The following is a 20241-nucleotide window of genomic DNA, read 5'->3' as shown; positions in this document are numbered from 1 at the left end:
ATAGTGTAATATAGTAGGCTATATAATAATATAATATAGTACAACAATAATGTTATATAGTATATAGTGGTATAGGGAGGGAGGGGGGGGGGAGTGGGGGTGGAGAGGGAGAGAGGAGAAAGGAGGAGAGGGAGTGGTCCCCTCCCTCTTTTGCCTTTTACTTAGTTCTTACCCTTTTAACTTTGTAGGGTGACTGAGTACTGAGAAAAGCATTCTAGCTATGGGCTTCATGATAAAGAAAGGCTTTTAATCTATAGTCTAAAATATACAGAGTGTGTCTGCCTCACGGGTCAAAACTGGGAGAAGGTTCCACAGCTGAGGTGCCTGAAACTTAAATGCTCTGCCTCCTGTTCTAACCTTAGATATTTTTGGAGCCTCACGCATTTTTGCATACTGTGAACGCACTGGTGTTTTAGCAGGTTGATAACTCTCGATGAGTTCTTTGAGATACAGTGGTGCCTGTCCATATGCAATGCAATGCAATACAATACAATACAATACAATACAATACAATGGAAATGTATTGAGTTAGTATTGAGTGTTTCCTAATGATTTTACCCAAAGGAAGCATATATAAAGTAAATAGTATTGGTCCAAGTACAGAGCCTTGTAGGACTCCGTATCTAACCTTTTCACGTATTGAAGATCATTAACGTTTACAAACTGAAATCTGTCAGACAGATAAGACTCAAACCAGTTCAGTGCTGCCTTAAATCAACTTTGTTTGCGTTCGTTTACATGCTAAAAGACTGACTTTGAGAGCTGCTTCAATGTAAGTGAATGAGGAGCATATTTTGAATGATCAATTTCTAATCACTGGAGCAACTATTTTTGATTTCTTGTCCACCTTTGGAGTTACATCATGGCAAGGTACATACACAACCCAAACCTCTACCAAAGTGGTCTTGCCCACCGTTGCAGTGTTGCCTTCTGGGTAGTGGAGTTTCTTTAACAGCTGCTACACGACGGCCAATCACAAGTTTCCTTTCTCACACGCACCATGCGCAGTAGAGTTGTTCACTTCACATCCATGGGAGCTAGGCTAGGCTGCAGCAAAGGGCTAGCAGTGTTAGCATCAAGCATTTAAACACCGACGTGGCACACAGTAAAACAACTTGTGCAACATGGAGATAGTGGCCCTCCTCACACTGACCATCATCATAGGAGCTCTGGTCATCCTGGTGGCCACCACGGTGGTGGGCAGGCAGAAGGAGGAGACACTACAGATGGCAGCTGACACAGCGACGGGTAAGAGCTGAAGTAGCCTTGGATCACAAGACGGTCATCTGTCATGACCGTCTTGGATGATCTGCAACATAAGAGTTTGCACTTTCTCCCTTTTTGGTCCGTACATCTACATAAACGTTCAGATTTCAAATATAAAGTGCTTACCCCATGGCCATGGATGTTACAATTATGTATGGTCCCTCAGAAACACCCTTATCTCCCGTGTTGTTCAATAAAAAGCATTTTAAAATGATCGGTGGCCATTTTCTCCGTATGCTTTCAACTACGGGACCCTCCAATCTTGATACATTCAATGTTGTGAGAAAATGGCCACCGATCGGATGAAATTGCTTTTTATTGAACAATACAGAATACACGGGTACCCCTGAGGGCCCGTACATAATTGTAACATCCGTAGCCATGGGGTAAGCACTTTATATTTGAAATCTGAACATTTAAGTAGATGTACGGACCAAAAAGGGAGAAAGTGCAAACACCATTTTGAAGATCACCCAAGACTGTCGTATAATATATGACAGTCTTGTATCAATGCTAGAGCTGAAGGAACGTCATGCCACCAGGGTATCATTTATTTATACTCCATAGTACGACGGTGTCAAGTGTATCTTTACATGGTAGCGTTGCTGTCATTCTGTTTCATATTAAGAACAGGTAACCCATTGTGTGCCAGGATGATAGGTTGCTGCATATTAACGGTGGTGGTGACTGCACTGAGGGCCATTCATGGTTTTTCACTTCCTTCCTTGGACATTACTTACCTGGTTACGTGGTGATAACTGTGGTGTCTTATTGCAGTGATTCTCAACCTGTGGGGCCGGGGCCACTGGTTGGGCCGTGAGAATGTTGCAAGCGGGCCCCCTAATAATTGGCAAAACACTCGTGGGTATTCTTTCTTTAAAAGCCTTGACGAATGAGTTTTCACTGTGTTAGTGTCATTGATCAATAGATTGATCGATCATTAGAAATAAACATGCTCTGAAAATGCATGCGGCCAACCCATCTGACCACTTAAAGGAGGAGTTCACCCAAAAAAGTACTTATTTTCTATCGATTACACACCCCATGAAGCCTTGATTTCATGGATTTATTTTTGTTTTTGTGGCATTCCTAAGACAATAATTTGGAGACACAAAAAGATTTTTGTGTCTCCTACCGGATTTGTGTCTCCTACCGGATACATTAGCCGGTAGGAGACGGGAATCAAATTATTAGCTTAGGAATGCGACAAAAACAAAAAATAATCCATGGATTCAAGGCTTCATAGGGTGTGCAATTGATAGAAAATAAGTCATTTTTTGGGTGAACTCCTTCTTTAACATGGCAGCCGAAGATTTTCAAGTGGGCCCTGATCCAGAAAAGGTTAATCTGATCCAAGAAAAAAAAATCATTACATAACGTCCTCCATGCAACTTAAGTGATACCAGCTGTCATTTCAGTCATTCTCAACCAGTTTCAAGGAAGAAGAACCCCCCCAATTTGATATGCATTAGGACCAGCTTCATTTCGTTTTGCTAGTGCTACAGCTATGCAATAGTAATACCCTCAATGTTTTCGCCTTAGTCTCACAACGTACTGTTGTACATGCATTGTTTGTTTACTATGTTGTCATGTTCTCCTGCAGCTGAAGAGAGCGCCAAAAAGTCCCCCGCCCCCAAGAAAGTGAAACAGGAAAAGCAGAAGCCCCGTAAAGAAAGACCCCAACAACACACCTTTAGCCATCCTCTGCTGGCTGCCGCCTTGAAGGTAGTCTGGAATACAACGTTGCACCTTGACCTTTAGTACAGAATGGAAGAATACCTTATCGAACTAAACTAATGCTGCGTTCACACCGGCGATGATAAAAGCCACTGAATAAATGCGTGGTGTTGGAGTTGTTCCGATACCGATACCAGTATCGGAAAAGCTGCCAATACTGCCTAAAATGCTCGTAACGGTATCGGCGAGTATGCCAGTCTATGCCAATCCGATACCTCGCAATTTATCACACAATGCGATGTCATTTACAGTAATATTTTGAATGCCTCAGTTGATATCTGTTTTATACTCTTACTGTACTATTTACATTATTATTTTACTAACTTATAGCTCCACTTTATTAATGGCATTTTTATTTATTCCTAGATCAGTGGTTCTCAAACTATGTAATTTAAAGGACCCCTATAACTCTTGAGAGTGTACAAATGGAACCAAATGGACCTGTAAGGGTCCATGAGAACCACTGTCCTAGATTTTTTTTAATTACACACTGGGATCGGTACTCGGTATCGACCGATACGCAAGTTGTCGGAATAGGTATTGGGAAGGAGAAAATGGTATCGGTACATCTCTAGTGTGTGTGTGTTTCCTAGGGCCACAGTGGCAACGTGACGTGCCTGGACTTCAGCAGCAATGGGAAGTATCTGGCCTCGTGCTCTGATGACCGTACCATCAGGATCTGGAGCACCAAGGACTTCCTGGACAGAGAACACAAGTGTCTCAGAGCCAACGTAGAGCTGGACCATGCCACGCTGGTCCGCTTCAGCCCAGACTCCAGGTCTCCTCACAAACACGCCTACAAGTTGCATTCAAGCACATTCTATACTAGGCCTGTCACAATTATTACATGATCGTCTAATCGCAATTATTACAAAAATAGCATATCTACGAGCTTACAACGCGTCACAATTTCTACTATTTTTACATGTATAATATTATTAAAGGTTAGTAATTTCTTTGTATATTTAACTTATTTGTCATATCTGCCCTGTGCATTTTTTTATTATGAAGCCTAAAGGCAAACAGAAATTAATATTTTATTCATATGTTCAATGCCAAAAACACAATGAAATCGTTAATCTCAATTATTTGAGTGACAATTAATCGTCAACTTAAATTTGTAATTGTGACAGCCCTATACTATACTATACTCGACATTTCAATGAAAACAAACACTATGTACAGAATGATGTACAAGTATAACCCCACTCCACCCATGGTTATGTATTGTATAGAGTAAACTCTGTCCGTCCATATTCACAAGATAATGTATTTGTTGACCCCGCCCCATGTCACACTGAACTCACACACTGCTAACCAAAGACCTGAGAGATTAGGATGGTGTTAAAGGAACAAAATGTATTTTTTTTCCTATCAATTACTCGCTAGCCTGGCTCCAGTCCCTGAATCGCTAGCCTCGCATTCAGGGTCTGGTGACGCTGTAGAAAGGCAGGGTTTTCTCGTTTGAAAATCTAACTGGCAGCCCGGCCCGATCGGCTGCACTGAGCGGGCTTTCAGGCTGAATAATGGAGTGAAACTAAATGAAAATTCAGGCTGAATGTCGGGCTAATTACTCACGCCTTGGAGCCTTGAATTCATGAAGAATGTTGGTTGTGTGTTGCATTGCTTCACGGTGAGTGAAGAATCCAAAAACAAAGAATTTATCTGTTAATAAAACAACGGCAGCTTTCAGAGTTGAATACATGTGTGTTGTATCCGGTAGATGTCTTCATTACTTCCAAAAACACAGCATTTTCTGAACGTGCTCGTGCTTGTGCGCTGCGCAAGCTGAGTTCTCGTGCAGGCCCAGGCCCGTTTTTTTTCCCGGAGAGGAGACAGACCAGATACAGGACACTTGGATTATACTCCTGAGAGCTGTTATACTCAGAGCTGTGTTGTTTATGAATAGATTTTTGACTAGAGTGTTGCTGTTGCTCATCTTGGACCCCAGTATTCTCTTAGTTTTTTCATTCCTCATTCACCATGAAGGAATGCGACACAAACCAAAAACATGACATCTCTATGATTACAGGGCTTTAAGCCAGGGGTCTTCAACAGGGGGTCCGGGGCCCCTAGGGGGTCCTCAGAGTTACTACAGGGGGGCCGCCAAATCTTTGTGTGATTGGAACTTTTTTTTTACATTAACTTAGCATCCCTATTCTGAGGAGAACTTTAGCCAAAAATAGCTCTACAAGCACTTGTAGATCTGTTATTTTTGGCAAAGAGGTTTGGTGTAGAGAGAAAAAGTTTACTAAGTATTGACGGTTTAAGTGGTTAAGTGTCATCATTCCAGAGAGTAGACCTGTGGGTGACACCTTCATCAGATTAACCCCTAAAAATGTCTTCTAAATCCTAGCAGTTTTCTGAAAAACGTATGCTATATCTGTGGTTCTCAAACATTTTTCATGTCAAGGACCCCCAAAATGTATGTGTATGTATATAATATGTATTTGGCCACGGACCCCCCATCTCAAAAGATTTTGTTCCAGGGACCCCAGAAGTAAAGATTTGAGTTTTTAAATGAATGTGCACAAATGTTCATGATTTTTCTAAAAATATTTTTGAATAGCCAACGCTAAAATCTAAAATGACACGGATGCTTTCCCAGTTTTAATGGGTACAGTTAGGTCACCAGTGCCTGATGATCAACAAAAATGTTCAATGACCATCTAGTTTCAGTCACATGTGGTTTATCTTGTTGTCATTGATGTCTCCTTATCATTGAATGCAGGGCCTTTATTACATGGCTGGCCAACGGTGACACCATTCGAGTCTTCAAGATGCTCAAGAAGGAAGATGGTTCCTTCTACTTCAAAGCTGCTCCTGACGATTTCCCTCTGAAGCACAAGACCAGCATCCTCAACATTGGCATTGCTGAGACGGGTATAAAAGAGAATTTATTGAAAGATAATGAAAGAAAATCCCGTTTGAATGTAATGGCATTGTGATTGTGAGATTATTTGACATTGATTAACCCATTAAAACCAGGTACGCACTTTAACCATTATTTTATACTTTGGCTATTCAAAAATAGCAGATATACAAGCTCATAGCAGGGCACTTGGTGCCGTGCTATGAGCTTGTATATCTGCTATTTTTTGTAGATCTAGAAAAAAAAATGTTGCTATATATATATCAGTGGTTCTCAAATCTTTCATGTCAAGGACCCCCAAAATTATATGTATTTAGCCACGGACCCCCTTCTCACAATATTTTGTTCCAGGGACCCCCAGAAGCAAAGATTTGATATCTGCTATTTTTTAATAGCCAAAGAAATCTAAAAAGCACACAGTATGCGTTCCCGGATTGAATGGGTTAATCAAACTCAGTGTTGAGCACTGTTGCATATAAGCAAGCACACCACTGATCTATAATAAACCCTATGGCTGACAGGATGGTCGATAATGATGGCAAGGTATTTTCTATTATAACGTTTCAAAGAGACAACATTGGTGAGGTCATCATGTAACAAAGTGAATTGGTGAGGTCATCATGTAACAAAGTGAATTGGTGAGGTCATCATGTAACAAAGTGACTGTAGATGATTGGTCTTAAACAGTAGCCCCATGGAGACTTATCTGCTGCATGCGAATAATACGTTTTTTTTTAAAACCTTATAAAGTCAATGCAAGCTTCTACACCAGTTTCGCGGAGCGAAAAAAGCGTCTTTTAATTATTCGGAACGAGTCCGAATTTTGCGTATATTCGCATATTCGCCGGTGTGTAAGGACCTTTAGTCTGATGCTTCATTAAAAAAGAAAATCTGAAAGTATTCCATTCAGTCTAATGCAATTATTACTTATTACTTAGTTAAGGTATGGTAAGTGATTTACTTTGGTTAAAATAAGTGTTAAATAGCTCTATATTCTGATAGTAACGGGAGTCTCCATGTCTCTCCAGCTCTTTATTAAACCGAAAATACATTTTCAGGTCTGGACACCAATCTTATCCAATCAGGATAGAGAACTCAGTCAGGATACAGATTAAACAAGTGGAATTGGAAGTGATGACACAAATAAATGAGCAGAACAAAATTGGAACTGGAACACTATAAAAATTAAGCTGATAAATGGGTACTCTCTCCTGATTGGCTGACATTTTGTTACCTACCTGAAATGGTATTTACTGTTTATTAAAGAGCTGGAGAGACATGGAGACTCCTGTTACTGAACAAACACTCTATAGCAATCACAATATAGTGCTTTAACCATTTAACGAAAAACGTTTGTTTTAACCCCAAAATATCACTTACCCTACCTTTTTTAATAATTTAAATAGTTGTAAACAGTTGATGATGAGATCTCCTGTTCCTCAGGCAAGTTCATCATGAGCGCCTCCACCGATACCACCATCTACATCTGGGACCTTAAAGGGGATGTACTGGCCACCATCAACACCAACCAGATGAACAACTCATACGCTGCCATCTCGCCATGTGGAAGGTCAGTTTGTTGTGCACAGTATATCATTTACTTTGGTTTATTCATATTTTATAACAAATAAGTGTGTAAAGGAAGTATTCGCACATCCACTTCTTTTGGTTGCAGGTGTGTTGGATGGTGAAAACAAAAGCAAACGTGGAAAAATATTCTCATGAACAAAAAGTCCCGCACACTGCTCTTGCTCAGCAGCCTCTTCATCAACCTTCATCAAGAGTGTCTTGATGAAGGTCCAGTGGGACCGAAACGCCTGTCAATTTGAATAAAAGAGGCTGCTGAGCAAGAGCAGTGTGCGGGACTTTTTGTTCATAACAAATAAGTGAACGGAATAATTATTAAGGTTATAGGTCACCATCAAGACCAAACAAAGACTCATAAGAAAGCTCCGTTATAATTAGGGTTGGGTATATTTGGGGTTTTACCCGATACTGTTGCTAAACCGGTACTTTTCAAACGGTGCCGGTGCCGGTATCACGATATCAATACAATATTGATACATTTCCCAGCCCTAATCTGAAGTACTGTACCAAGGTCAGAATAGCAACACGAGCCCATCAGCTCCATGTTAATGATTGAAGGTCCACTCCAGTTGTTTACTTCTCATGTCATGCGTGTTGCCTTTTGGCTTCCTCAGGTTTGTTGCCTCCTGTGGATTCACTCCTGACGTGAAGGTGTGGGAAGTGTGCTTTGGGAAGAGCGGCGAGTTCAAAGAGGTGGCACGAGCCTTCGACCTGAAGGGCCATTCAGCCGGGGTTCACTGCTTTGCCTTCTCCAATGACTCACACAGGTACGGTATGCTTAAACGGGAAACTTCACCCATTTTGAACCTATATCCCGTTATTCTGATATGAGGAGATCATAGTATGGGGAAGAATTAACTACCCTATGTACCCCTCTCTATGCACCCTGTGGATTTCTTCCACAAAATGCTGATGTTTACAGCCACAATGTCATCCGGTGTACGCGTCGTGTTTTTTGACATCACAGGCACTTCTATACTGTATATCGTCGCTGTCGGGCAGAAACCTTGTATCTCCACATTTCAACTTTTTATGCTTCTTAATAAATGAATGTCCATCATCATACAAGAGTGTCGCACAGAAGTGTAGTGAAAATAGCAGATCTACAAGCTTGTAGATCGGCTGTTTTATTTTATATATATATATTTTGTACAATTATAATTAAAAAAGGAATGGTCTTGCAACAATGTATGATCTCACATTAGAACAGTGGGATTTGGGTCCAAAATCAGGAAATGGTGCTACTGAGTTGAGCAAACGTTAGAATGTCTTTTGTGGTTCAAAACTAAGTGTGACTTGTTGATTTACCATAACACTGGATCTGGTGGGGTCTTAGGATGAACCTCTTTACACACACGCCTTCAAAAGGCTCAACAGTGAATTGTTTCAACATGGAACAAAAATCTTAAAGCCAATGTCGGCTTGCCAGCAATGTCTGGTCTGTCTCAACCAGCAGCTATATGTTCATATACGGTAGATTACTGTTTTATTCCTCATGAAACCCTACCCATGAAACAATCATTTGTTATGGTAAACCCTGTCCTTTATGATGAGAGTGAATCATCACTGTACTCTTTACTAATCCATGAATGTAGTTAGTGTTTTCTCTTTAGTTATTTGGTCTGTTTAATAAAAAAAGAATTGACGCAGAATTCCAGGGATATCGCCTATTCATTTTTGAAATATTCCTGCTTCCAGTGGACATTTGCCTTTTTAGACACACAATACATCTACAGTTAGACTGCTGTCCTATTTGGAAACCAATTCAAGTTTGTGAAGTTGCTTTCCATTGCCTCCCCCCCCTCCCCTTTAGAATGGCCACCGTGTCTAAAGACGGCACGTGGAAACTGTGGAACACCAACGTCGAGTACAAGAAGCAGCAGGAGCCGTACCTGCTGAACACGGTGCCCTGCAGCTCCTCCGAAGGCAGCCTGGTGGCGCTGTCCCCCGACGGCCGCGTCGTGGCGATCAGCAACGGCTGCAACGTGGCCATGTACAACGGCACCAGCGGCCAGCTCGAAGAGGAGCTCTGCAGCGTCCACAGCGAGGAGATCACCGACCTGCGCTTTGACATTAACGGACGCTTCCTGGTGTGCACCGGCGACAGAGCCATCCGCGTGCTCCACAACACGCCGGGCTACCGGGCCTGTATCAGGGACATGCAGGACATGCTGAAAAAGGCCCAGAACGAAGCTATGAAGGAGCGACTACGACTGCAGATTAAAGACGCACAGAGCGCACTGGACACCGTGCTGGCAGCCTCTGTGGATGACCAATGTTAGGACTTGATTGACCCCACCCTCTCCCTTCTCAAGCTCAACATGCTGTTTGTGGAAAGTGTGGTTGGTTGTCGGGTGTAAGGTCTCCCACGGAAAGGTTTTGTTGTTGGCCCTTGCAGCCGACAACAAACCACACCCCACTGCCACACTTGCTTTGACTCAATGGTTCTCAAACATTTTTATTACAACGACCCCCATAATAACTCTTGAGAGCGTACAAATGGAACCAAATGCATGGATGAAAGTTCTCAGTCGCCACGACTGATTTCAGTCATTAAGTGACCTTAGGTCTTAGCTACATGTTTATGCATTTATTTCATATTTACATGTCGATTTAAGCTCTGACATTTATGTCAGACATACTCTTGTATGTGAAGAGTCTAACTGGGCTATTAACTCATTTTGGATAAAAAAAAAAGGAACAAACGAGAGGACTGCCCTCCAGTCAAAAATGGTCTCATTTGGATTCCATAGAAGCCAGCATAGCATGTCTTCTATGAAAGCATGTTGCGCAGCGAAAATAGCCCATCTACAAGCCTGTAGATAAGCTATTTTCGGTTATTATTTTAAGATTAGAGCATTTGAAGTGGTCAAACTAGCATGTTCAGAAGCATCGTCCATAAAATCTTGATAGTCTCGGATATGTCACTTAAAAGCAAAGGTTAAAGCTTCAATCTGTGATTTCTTCACCTGGCAGTATGTAGAACAGCATTAATAAAACATCATAATTGTGCATATTGTGTTAATTGTTTAGGAATCCGTGCTAGTGTAGAGGGGCTCCTTTCATACTGTTTCACAAATTGCACATTAGGACTTACTTCATCATAAAACATTTTCAGTCATGACATTTTATTTTCCTTTAATCCATGCACAAGCACAAGGGTAAATTTGGTTCCATTTGTACACTCTCAGAACCCCCTCAAGGAGTCCTGTGGATCCCTGGACCCCACTTTGAGAACCGCTGTTTTGACTGACCACTCTCAAGGCCTGTCCACACCAACACAACTCCTTGCAACATGCAACTATTTGCAACCATTATCCCCAATGGTAGTTGCAAGGAGTTGCATTGGTGTGGACTGGCCTTGGAGCGGTTTTGTTGCGACTAGTTGCATTAGTGTGGACTGGCCTTTAGTTGACATCTGCGAATTTTGCTCCCTGACCTCTTCATTGAATGACCTGGATTTGACTCGGGGTAAGAGATTCAAAACGGTTTCAATTAATAAAATTGTTTTTATGGAACAACACAGGTTTTGGTTTAATATTTTCAATTGTTGTCTGAAATGAATAGATATTAAGTTGTAATGTCAGCAACATCCACTTGCATTGCAGTACATAGCCACCACGTTAATCCTATAATGATAACATTGCGCAAATTATTGGACTAACTTGCGACTGGTCCTGTCAACTGTCATTTAACAAGCATCTCCATTGTTAATGGTTTTTAGCCATAGGGATGGCCTCTTAGAATTAGACTCTTCGGGTGTCAATCTGTCCCAAACAACATTATGTGATTGAACACAACTCTGTGTGTGTAATTGAATTGTCACAAACTTATTCCATGCCTCTGTGGTGAATTGCTATTTCATAAACACAAGGTGGTTGACCTTTTCACTCTACAAATAAAAACTATCAGGCTAAGTATTCAAATATCCTTAACATCTCCCATGCTTCTATAGCATGAGAGATATGTCAGCGTTTTATAAACACAAGGTTTGGATCCACTATAACATTTTCACAATTAAATCCTAACCAGGCTAAGTAAGCAGTCATTACAAACATGATACACACACAATACTGACCCTGACACAGACATACTGACCATGATAGTAAAGTAGAATGTCAAAGAGTTGTTTGGGTAGACTGTCAAACAATTTTAAATGCATGACACTATTCTTGGGTGGCATAAGCTCTGGTCCACAGCGTTAGAAGGAGTTCTCCTACGCTATGGACCAGAGCTAGGGTGGCATAAGATATGTGGAAGTTTACATAACATCAGTGTGAGAATAAACTTATTTTGATTGAACTGAAAATACAAGCAGAGATCTGACACACTTTGGTCCAAAATATCATTCATACAAGGCTCATGACATTTTATGAACAAACGGAAGCAAAGTTTCTTCCGAAAAAGATTTATGAGATGTATTCATTTATTTGCTCACACACTTTGAAAAACATGTAAGCATAAACACAATGTAGAATAATGTAGAAAAAACACTATAATTTGCACCAAAAAAAACATGACATTTGTTATAAATGAAAGTATAGCAGGTCAAAATCTGCACAAATAGCCTATTGAGAGTTTAATATCTAAAATAAAATACTTGAACAAAATATATAATTATTTCAAACATCTTTAAAGGAAGTGAATACAACACAAGTATTGCAGAACATTGAGAACTTATACAATCAATAATTTCACCCACTCGTTTGCACCAGTGACGGTAAACTTGACCTGCCAAGCCCTGGAGCCAGCCAACGTGTTTCAGCCGAGAGATTGACACAGCTTTCACCCACTCATGTCCTGTGTTATTTTGTCTTCTCACCAGCAGACATGGTGCATGGTCCTCACTTTCCATGTTCCCTATTTCAGTTGATTATTCATAGACAAAGAGTCCTGGACACTTTAGTAGACTTTGGAGCCTGCATGAAGTGTTTCCATCCTCTTTTGCCCTCTGTCCATCCCTGTTCTTATCAGGACCAGACACTCTTCACTCAACAACATCACCCCTCGCACAGTCACTCACATTCATTAATGCCAGGTCAGCCTGTAACAAGCCCTTGATTTTAAGGGACTTTTTAAAGTCTCATCACCTTGATTTGTCCCGCTGCCTGCAGTATTATTAATGCTCCTATGGATGTCTGGCCGTGCAGGTGGTTTAGCGGCTTTATTTTCTAAACAGTTTGCTTGCCGCTCTGTTGTCACTGATAATTTTAATACATTTGAAGCACTCCTGCTTAGGATTGGATCTGCTAATCCTCTTATTGTGCTATCGCCCACCAGGCTCTAAAAGTGAGTTTTTAACTGAATTTTCAGAATTTGTATCCTCTGTTGTTATGAAAGTTGATAACTTGGTGCTGACTGGAGACTTTAACTTTCATATTGACAATCCCTCCGACAACTTAGCAAATGTATTTGTATCACTCAATCACTAAATCTGACTCAGCATGTATCTGGGCCGACTACAACTAGCACAGAATGCTGCTGCCAGAATTCTCACCAACACCAATCATAGAGCACATATACAGTAACACCGGTATTTGCTGCACTTCACTGGCTGCCCATTAAGGCTAGAATAGATTTTAACACTGTGTAACATTGTTTCGAAATGTGCTTTATAAATAAAATGTATATTACTTACTTACTTACAAGAAGCAAACAATGAATACAAAACAAAAACAAAAGAACAAAACAAAAAAGTACTTTACTACATTATTGTTTAGGGACCACCTTCATGGACAACAACTAGTGGTCATGGGATCACTGGTTCAAAACCCCAGCCCTATAGTGAAAACTATTTATATTTTTGTATTTCAAGGACCCCCATAACTCTCAGAGTTATGGTCTGTTAAGGTCCATTTGGACCCCCTCAAGGAGCTCTGAGGGTCCCTGGACCCCACTTTGAGAACCGCTGTTCTAGGGGTAAGAAGGTAAATAAACCACTTTTTTTCCAGCCACAAGGCCTCAAAGATAGATTGCCAGTGATGAAGTCCAAAGTTTAATAAATGAATCAAACAGAGCTTTTGAAATTAAGAAAATAGCAAATCAATGTCATTTTACACACTTTCAGCTCAAATTCTGTTTCCTGCAGGAATAAAAAATACATATATATATATATATATATATATATCATTCAAACTAAATTAAGAATGACTGATTTAAATTAGACAAATTCACAGTTCAGTTCTGAACCGATTCCCAGCCGTTAAGAACCAGTGGCAGCAACATGAATACTTCAAAGACATTTTGAAGTGTCCATTTCCGTTGCTTGTGTTTCATTGAAGAGGTAGTCTTTTTCATACTCTTTCATGTACTCAGAAGATCTAGACTCATCCAGGAACAGGTGTTTGACTCTCTGGATGTCCTCCAACTGCACCTGTGTACCCCTGCGTTTGCGACACACCAGTCCCGCAGTGCTGATCAACTGGATGGCATAGCGCAGCGACGTCCTCATCCCTGTACTAGTCAGTTCTTGGAGGGCCTCTTCACTCAGCTCCACGTCCTCCTCCTCACAGCGGATCTTGAGTATTTCTCGAGTCTCTTTCTCCGTGTACGGGGAGGTGGCGATGATGAGCAGACGGTCTAGCAGGTCCATGGGGATGCCGTGAGGGCTCTTGTAGTTTGTGCCACGGATACGAGTGATGCCTCTGTTGGTGGCCACGATGAGCACGGGGGAAAGTTCACTCTCCAGAGCACGGTTCAGGAAGGAGAAGCACTCCATGTCCAACATGTGGACCTCATCTATAAATAACACTCCTGGAATGATCTCCGCCTTGCCTTCTTCCCTCCACTGGGACACCTTAGCATTGATCTGCTCACGGACCTCAGCCTTGATCTCTCCGGTGTCTCCGGAGAAGAGGGCGAGGAAGCCGTGTGTGCGGCTGTTGATGACGTCCACCTCATGGAGGGTCACCGTATGGACCACCTCCTTCCTCTTCTGAAGCTCACCCTGTGGACACTGGACAAACTGTGTCTGAGCACCCATTGCGTCATAGTCTAAGGCTCTGGTGAAGGAACGCCCCAGCTTGCTGATCTTGCCGGTGGCTTTGTCAATGGTGATGACATCTCCAGCCTGAATCTTCTCCTTAGTGAGGCTCTCAATCATCTTGTTGCCCAAGTCGTAGATGGTCTCCATATCGGTCGTCTTTAGGGTCAGCTTGCCCAACTTGGCACCTGTTCCAGTGGCTGGCCGATCAATCTGGATCTCCGCTACCTCTCCTTCGATTATCTCTGTCTCCTCCTTTATCCTCACTCCAATGGCTTTTCTAAAAGCTTGGCTGAGTGCCTCTGTCTTGCTCATCTCCAAGGAGAAGATTTCACTACCAGCCATCGCTGTGAATGGGGTATCGGGGCCAAGAGACTGGGCAATACCCATGGCGATGGCAGTCTTTCCTGTGCCAGGTTGGCCAGCAATCAGCACAGCTCTGCCAGCAATGTGGCCGTCTTTGATCATCTCCAGGATGATGCCAGCTGCCCGACGGGAGGCTAACTGGCCAACCATCCCCTGAGACACCTGTCTTGCCTCCAAAGCATCATCCAAACCAAGGCCACGAATGTGAGAATGTGCACCTATTCTTTCAATCCGTGTGATGTCCCGGACCTCCGGAACCTTTGTTGTTGCCATCTGTGCAGTAATACTGGAGATAGTGCACAATGCAGAGTTGATTTTAGACAGATTGTAATAAATGACCTACAATGTACAATGTTGAAATGGCAAGCTGCACAAGCTTTTATAGCGTTATTTCCAACCCTGCATTGTGATTGGATGAGAGGCACTGTCAATGTTTACAAATATAGAAATACAGAACTCGGCATGCATAAATACCAGCAACGGCTGCTGCCGCTCTTAGTGAGGCTAGTGCTTTTCTACCGGATCCTTGCTTCGGCTGCTGTGGCATGACGTATACGTTGGCGTACGTGAAGATAATAATTCCAACAACATGTGCAATTATTATTAGCATGCTTAGTTTGCACTAAATTGTGTTTACATAGAGATGTAATTGTCTAAATAATTATCCGGGTTTCACATCAAAAGTATATACAAGATGACTTCAGCTATTCTCTCTGCATTAAATGTCCTGATGAAACCTCTTGAGGCCTCTGTGTGTGACGCTACGTCCTCACAGCAGGAGGCACTTGTGGTAGCACTACGGGCCAACCGAGCTCTGTTGTTGGAACACCTGCAACGTGAAAAGGGCCTTGAAGAAGTGAGGAAGCTGAGGGAGGAGGTTATGGCTGAGGCAAAGTGGTTCTCTAGTGACATAGAAGACGCTATATGGAATTTTGTTCAAGAGTGTCTCCTCCTGCTTCTTACGTTAGCCAGACACCTCTCGGTCCAGTTGGTGCTCTTCAACGGAAACACTGCAGCCTCGGCAGAAAGGCTGCGCACCCTAGAGATGGCGCCACCCTTACCTCCAGATGTTCTCAGTGTAATCCAACAAAAGACTCTCAGCGCAACGCTCCAGTTTGCGGTCTCACTGGGGCTCAGCCCCTACTTGGCATCAGGGGTGGGCATGCCGCTTGGCTGCAGATCTGCTTTTGGGGTGATGGTGGAAAAGTTAGTCCATGGTGATGTGGTGCCTACTAAGGAACGTCGCCTCTTGACCACCACAAGTGTCCTGCTGCAGTTGGCAGATCTGTCATCTCTTGCCACACCGGTTTTCACACGGCACCTCAGGGATGTCATGGCAGCTCTATGTCAGCTGGGTCACTGTCCGCACTGGTCAGACAGAGGCAGTAGTGAAAAAGAGAATGTGCTTAGTAATGAAGAGCGTAAAACGTGCAGGGAGGCCCTCCAAAGCCTTCTTGGTAAAGTCTACCAGCCTATTGTTATCAAGGAACTACTGATCCTCCAAGGCGGGCGAAAACAACCAGTCCCATCAGTTGGTTCCAGTGGCACCAGTTGTAGGGCTGGTACGGGAGTAGCTCCCCCTTGGCTGAGACGTCTGTGTGGTCAGCTGTTGTCTGACCGGCTGATGCAGTCCAATGGGGTCCAGGCTGTGGTCAGAGCCATCCTGGAGGGAGGCCCAGGTGGCGACTCAGACTGGAGTAAATGTGACAGTGTGGCCAGAATCTTAGCAGCTTGCCCTCAGCAGTCTGTGTCGTCAGACAGCTACTACAGACAGATCTGCCCTCAGATTCTAGATCTGCTATACTTGAAGGACAAGCTCACTGGCTTGCAGTTCCAGCGGGTGGCCACTAGGGTGGTGGACATCATGGTGGAGGACAAGCAACAGTTTGCCCAACAGTACCTCCTAACTCCTCTCCTTAGTCCTCTCCAGCGCTGTACCACCCCCACTGGTGATTCTCAGGGTACCATTGATGAATTGGAGCTATCATGCTGTGTGGAGGGTGTGTACAAGATCTGGGTTATAGGGAACAGTCCATCACGTCCTATGTTGAAGGCATTAGAGGAAGTGCTTCCTGTTTTCTTCACACTGTTCTGTTTCACTAAGCAGAATGTCTCCCACCTACGCGGCCCCTGTCAAGAGATCTTGCTGTGGTACATGGGTCACGCTGAGCACTCTGATGCACTGTCTGCCGTGAGGCAGCTTTCTGGCCTGCGGGGGCAGACATATTGTGTGCCCCCAGGGCTCCACTTCACTCTCGGAAGTGAGGGAGGGGCCAAGCTGACACTCAGAGAGACCGCCAGTGATGAAGACGATGCACTGTATGAGCATCTGTCAGAGGAACAGTGGAGGCTGGATTGTCTGATGCAGCTATTGGCTGAGCTCAAGAACAGTGACCTGCCTGGAGATTTCTTCCTGGAGCTGCTGCAGGAATTGACCAGCTGGACAGCAGAGGAGGACGAGCAACAGGTACAGGAAGTGGACGTGTCGGCCATGACACTTCTGGAGGTGGAGCAGCACCTGTCACTGCGTAATGTGGGAAGTGGTCAAAGGCTGTCGCTGCTACAGGTGTTGGCTGTGGTCTGTGACACACTGCCACATACCCTACTGCTGAGGAAAGCCACGCAAATGGTGGACTTCATTGTCTCCCTGCTTCAGAGGGGCTGTGTTGGTCTGGACCGGTCCCCTTCTGCTGCCACTGAGAGGACGGTAGAGAGCCAGACTCTCAGCATGGGTATGGGTCTGGTGGCCACACTGCTTTCTGGTGCTCAGCTCAGTGCTGAGGATTATGCCTCCATGAAGAGACTTCTCCCACCACTGGAAGACCTGTCCCAGAAACACCCTGATGTCGTCATTCAGGAGCTGGCGTCCAGCCTACAAGCCGTTATCGCCACGCACGGTGCCTACAAGCCGGAGAATGTCCGACAAGCTGCACAGTGCTCCAAAAACCCTGTCAGGAGAACTCAAGACAATTCTGCTGCTGGGAACTCTCAGGCTGCAGATAGGGCTCCAACCCAGATGGACCCACTCAGTCCTGGGCGGATAAGACACACTAATCCCCCCGGAGGATTTGCACCAGAAGGATGTCAGACAAGAGTTGAGATGACTGGCACCGGTGACCCTGTCACTTCCACCAGGGCCTTTTCTGATTTGTTGCGGGAGGCGTGTGACCCTGACGTGCCAACCAGAGCACTGGCCCTCAGGGCACTAACACGGATGGTGCAAGAGGGGGACCTGGAGGCTGTCCAGGCCCAGGAGAAAGTCCTCATGATCTATTTGGAAAACCTGGAGCATGAAGACTCGTTTGTGTACCTGTCTGCCATTCAAGGCTTGGCTGTGTTGGCTGAATCCTTTCCTGAGAGGATCCTGCAGAAGCTTCTGGAAGCCTTCCAGCATGGCCCATCCCTCCCCTCCTCTGACAAGGAGTACTCTCTGGAAACACGACTCAAAGTAGGAGAGGTCCTCATGAGGGCTAGCAGGGCAATGGGGGAGCTGGCACCACACGTGGGACGTCCACTGATCGGAGTGTTCCTGCAGGGGACCAGGGACAGGGACCAGACGGTTCGAGCCAGCTGTCTGTCCAATCTGGGAGAACTGTGTCAGAGGCTGAACTATGCCCTGGGACCGCTAGTTCAGGAGCTGAGCTGCTGTCTGACTTCACTGATCAAGACAGAGAAGGAGGCAGAGGTGAGGAGAGCTGCTGTCCACGTTATCACCCTGCTCATCCGAGGCCTCGGCGACAAAACCACCCAGGTTCTCAGTGATGTTCTCTTGGATCTGTACCGAGCACTGAAGTGGGTGGTGCGGTCGGACCGCGATGACATCACAGTGCTCCACGCTCAGCTGGCACTGGAAGAGCTTGATGATGTCATGAAGAATTTCCTCTTCCCCCAGCAGAGGTTGGAAAAGAAAATTGTTGTTCTGCCATAGAGTTCAAGCTGTAAAGGTCCTTACACACCGGGGCGATTTTTTTGTGCGAATAATACGCTTTTTTAAAAAACGAATAATACGCTTTTTTAAAAAACGAATAATACGCTTTTTTAAAAAACCTTATAAAGTCAATGCAAGCGTACATGGCGCGAAAAAGCGGAAAAGCGAAGCGAAAAAGCGTCTTTTAATTATTTGGAACAAGTCCGAATTTTGCGTATATTCGCACATTCGCCGGTGTGTAAGGACCTTTAAAGAGGCAGTGCAAATTGGACAATGCGTCTTTAGGAGGCAGGGCATTAAGTGAATCTGTTAACAAGTGTTGTACACAAATTGATGATGGCAAAGTGCTTTATGGAACTGCTACTTTGGTTGTGTGCACTTTTCTGAAAGAGAAGGCTTCTTACATGTCATTCCAGATGTAGTGATTCGCGCCGAGCTGGGATCAAACCCCAATCTCTCACTCGGCAAACCACCTACCGTGCCAATAGAGCTGAGCCCGATTGGCAGAGCTGTTGTGGCCGTGTCTTGTCCGGGGCACTACACAATCATGCATTAAAGTGTGCGGCTTGCCTCCTACAGAGCCACGGTGCAAACAATAAAATAAAAGCCATAGCTGCACAAAAACGTACTTAAATACATAAACAACTAGAAAAAGTGCTCCTCGGAGCACAGGTCTCCGCCAGGTCAGGTAAGTTATTGTGGCCTCCTGGTGGCGCTATAATAGGCCAATGTGAAAAGTGTGGCATTTCTTCCTCGGCCTAGTGGGAATGTGCGTGCAAATTTTCACGGAAATCGCACACCACGTTCATGATTTCAGACATTTTGTTCAAAACGGACCAATCCTGCAAACTTGGAAGTCAACCTTAGCCAATCAGGATGGAATATGAAATATCGGACAGATGCGTCTTGATCCCATGACTATAGAGATACTGTGTACCGATGTGCGTGATGTTTGACGCCATTGTTCTTCTTTTTGTTTGTTTGAGACACAGTGTGAGTGGACAGAAATAATGCCATCTAGCTTATAATGAGCATTAGTGAGGACCAATCATATAAGGTTGAAAATGGGCAAAGTGGTCCTTTAAATACATACACTATAAACGCAACTCACATTTTATACACTGAGAACTACAAACAGTGGAAACAGTTTTCAATACGCTGCCGTCACTTGTCTCTCTTGTCACGCTGTCCACAGTGGTAAGCTTTTTCTCCAGTATGGAGACACGCTGGTGTATGTTCAGAGAATTCAACCAGCTGAAAGGTTTATCTCCCGTTCGGATCCGCTGGTGAGTCTTCAGGGGACTTAACTCGGTGAATCTCTTGGCACACTGTTTACAGTGGTGCGTTTTTTCTCCAGTGTGGAGACGTTGATGTCTTTTCAGGGTATCCGGCCAACTGAAACTCTTGTCACACTGTTTGCAGTGGTATGGTTTCTCTCCAGTGTGGATGCGACGATGTCTCTTCAGACTACCTAACTCACTGAAACTCTTGGTGCACTGTTTA

The 20241-nt window shown here is 44.0% G+C and overlaps 3 protein-coding genes across 3 annotated transcripts; 2 read left to right on the top strand and 1 right to left on the bottom strand.

The window, feature by feature from the left end:
- The first annotated feature begins 1026 nt into the window (after window positions 1-1026).
- On the top strand, window positions 1027-10983 carry tbl2 (transducin beta like 2). Its single transcript, XM_080435205.1, has 7 exons — window positions 1027-1248; window positions 2870-2991; window positions 3597-3781; window positions 5735-5886; window positions 7319-7445; window positions 8077-8229; window positions 9276-10983. The coding sequence occupies exons 1-7, from the start codon at window positions 1125-1127 to the stop codon at window positions 9742-9744; spliced, it is 1332 nt and encodes a 443-aa protein (XP_080291331.1). The 5' UTR covers window positions 1027-1124; the 3' UTR covers window positions 9745-10983.
- Window positions 10984-13694: 2711 nt separating this feature from the next.
- Window positions 13695-15083, bottom strand: LOC308090811 (ruvB-like 2; the record flags this gene model as incomplete). The annotated part of the gene is made up of 1 exon (XM_080436084.1): window positions 13695-15083. The coding sequence occupies one exon, from the start codon at window positions 15081-15083 to the stop codon at window positions 13695-13697; it is 1389 nt and encodes a 462-aa protein (XP_080292210.1).
- A 457-nt stretch (window positions 15084-15540) lies between these two features.
- On the top strand, window positions 15541-18738 carry LOC308090810 (transport and Golgi organization protein 6 homolog; the record flags this gene model as incomplete). The annotated part of the gene is made up of 1 exon (XM_080436083.1): window positions 15541-18738. The coding sequence occupies one exon, from the start codon at window positions 15541-15543 to the stop codon at window positions 18736-18738; it is 3198 nt and encodes a 1065-aa protein (XP_080292209.1).
- Between the last annotated feature and the right edge of the window lie 1503 nt (window positions 18739-20241).

Source organism: Gymnoscopelus braueri (genome assembly GCF_963280865.1).
Source record: "Gymnoscopelus braueri genome assembly, chromosome: 8".
NCBI lineage: Eukaryota > Metazoa > Chordata > Actinopteri > Myctophiformes > Myctophidae > Gymnoscopelus > Gymnoscopelus braueri.
The sequence above is the reverse complement of the archived record's forward strand: the minus strand, read 5'-3'. Positions and strand labels throughout refer to the sequence as shown.

Excerpts from the sequence above, each read along its gene's own strand:
- tbl2 (XM_080435205.1), top strand. The coding sequence starts at position 1,125 with ATGGAGATAGTGGCCCTCCTCACACTGACCATCATCATAGGAGCTCTG. Across the intron at positions 1,249-2,869 it reads GGCAGCTGACACAGCGACGG|CTGAAGAGAGCGCCAAAAAG; the intron begins GTAAGAGCTGAA and ends GTTCTCCTGCAG. Across the intron at positions 8,230-9,275 it reads TTCTCCAATGACTCACACAG|AATGGCCACCGTGTCTAAAG; the intron begins GTACGGTATGCT and ends CCTCCCCTTTAG.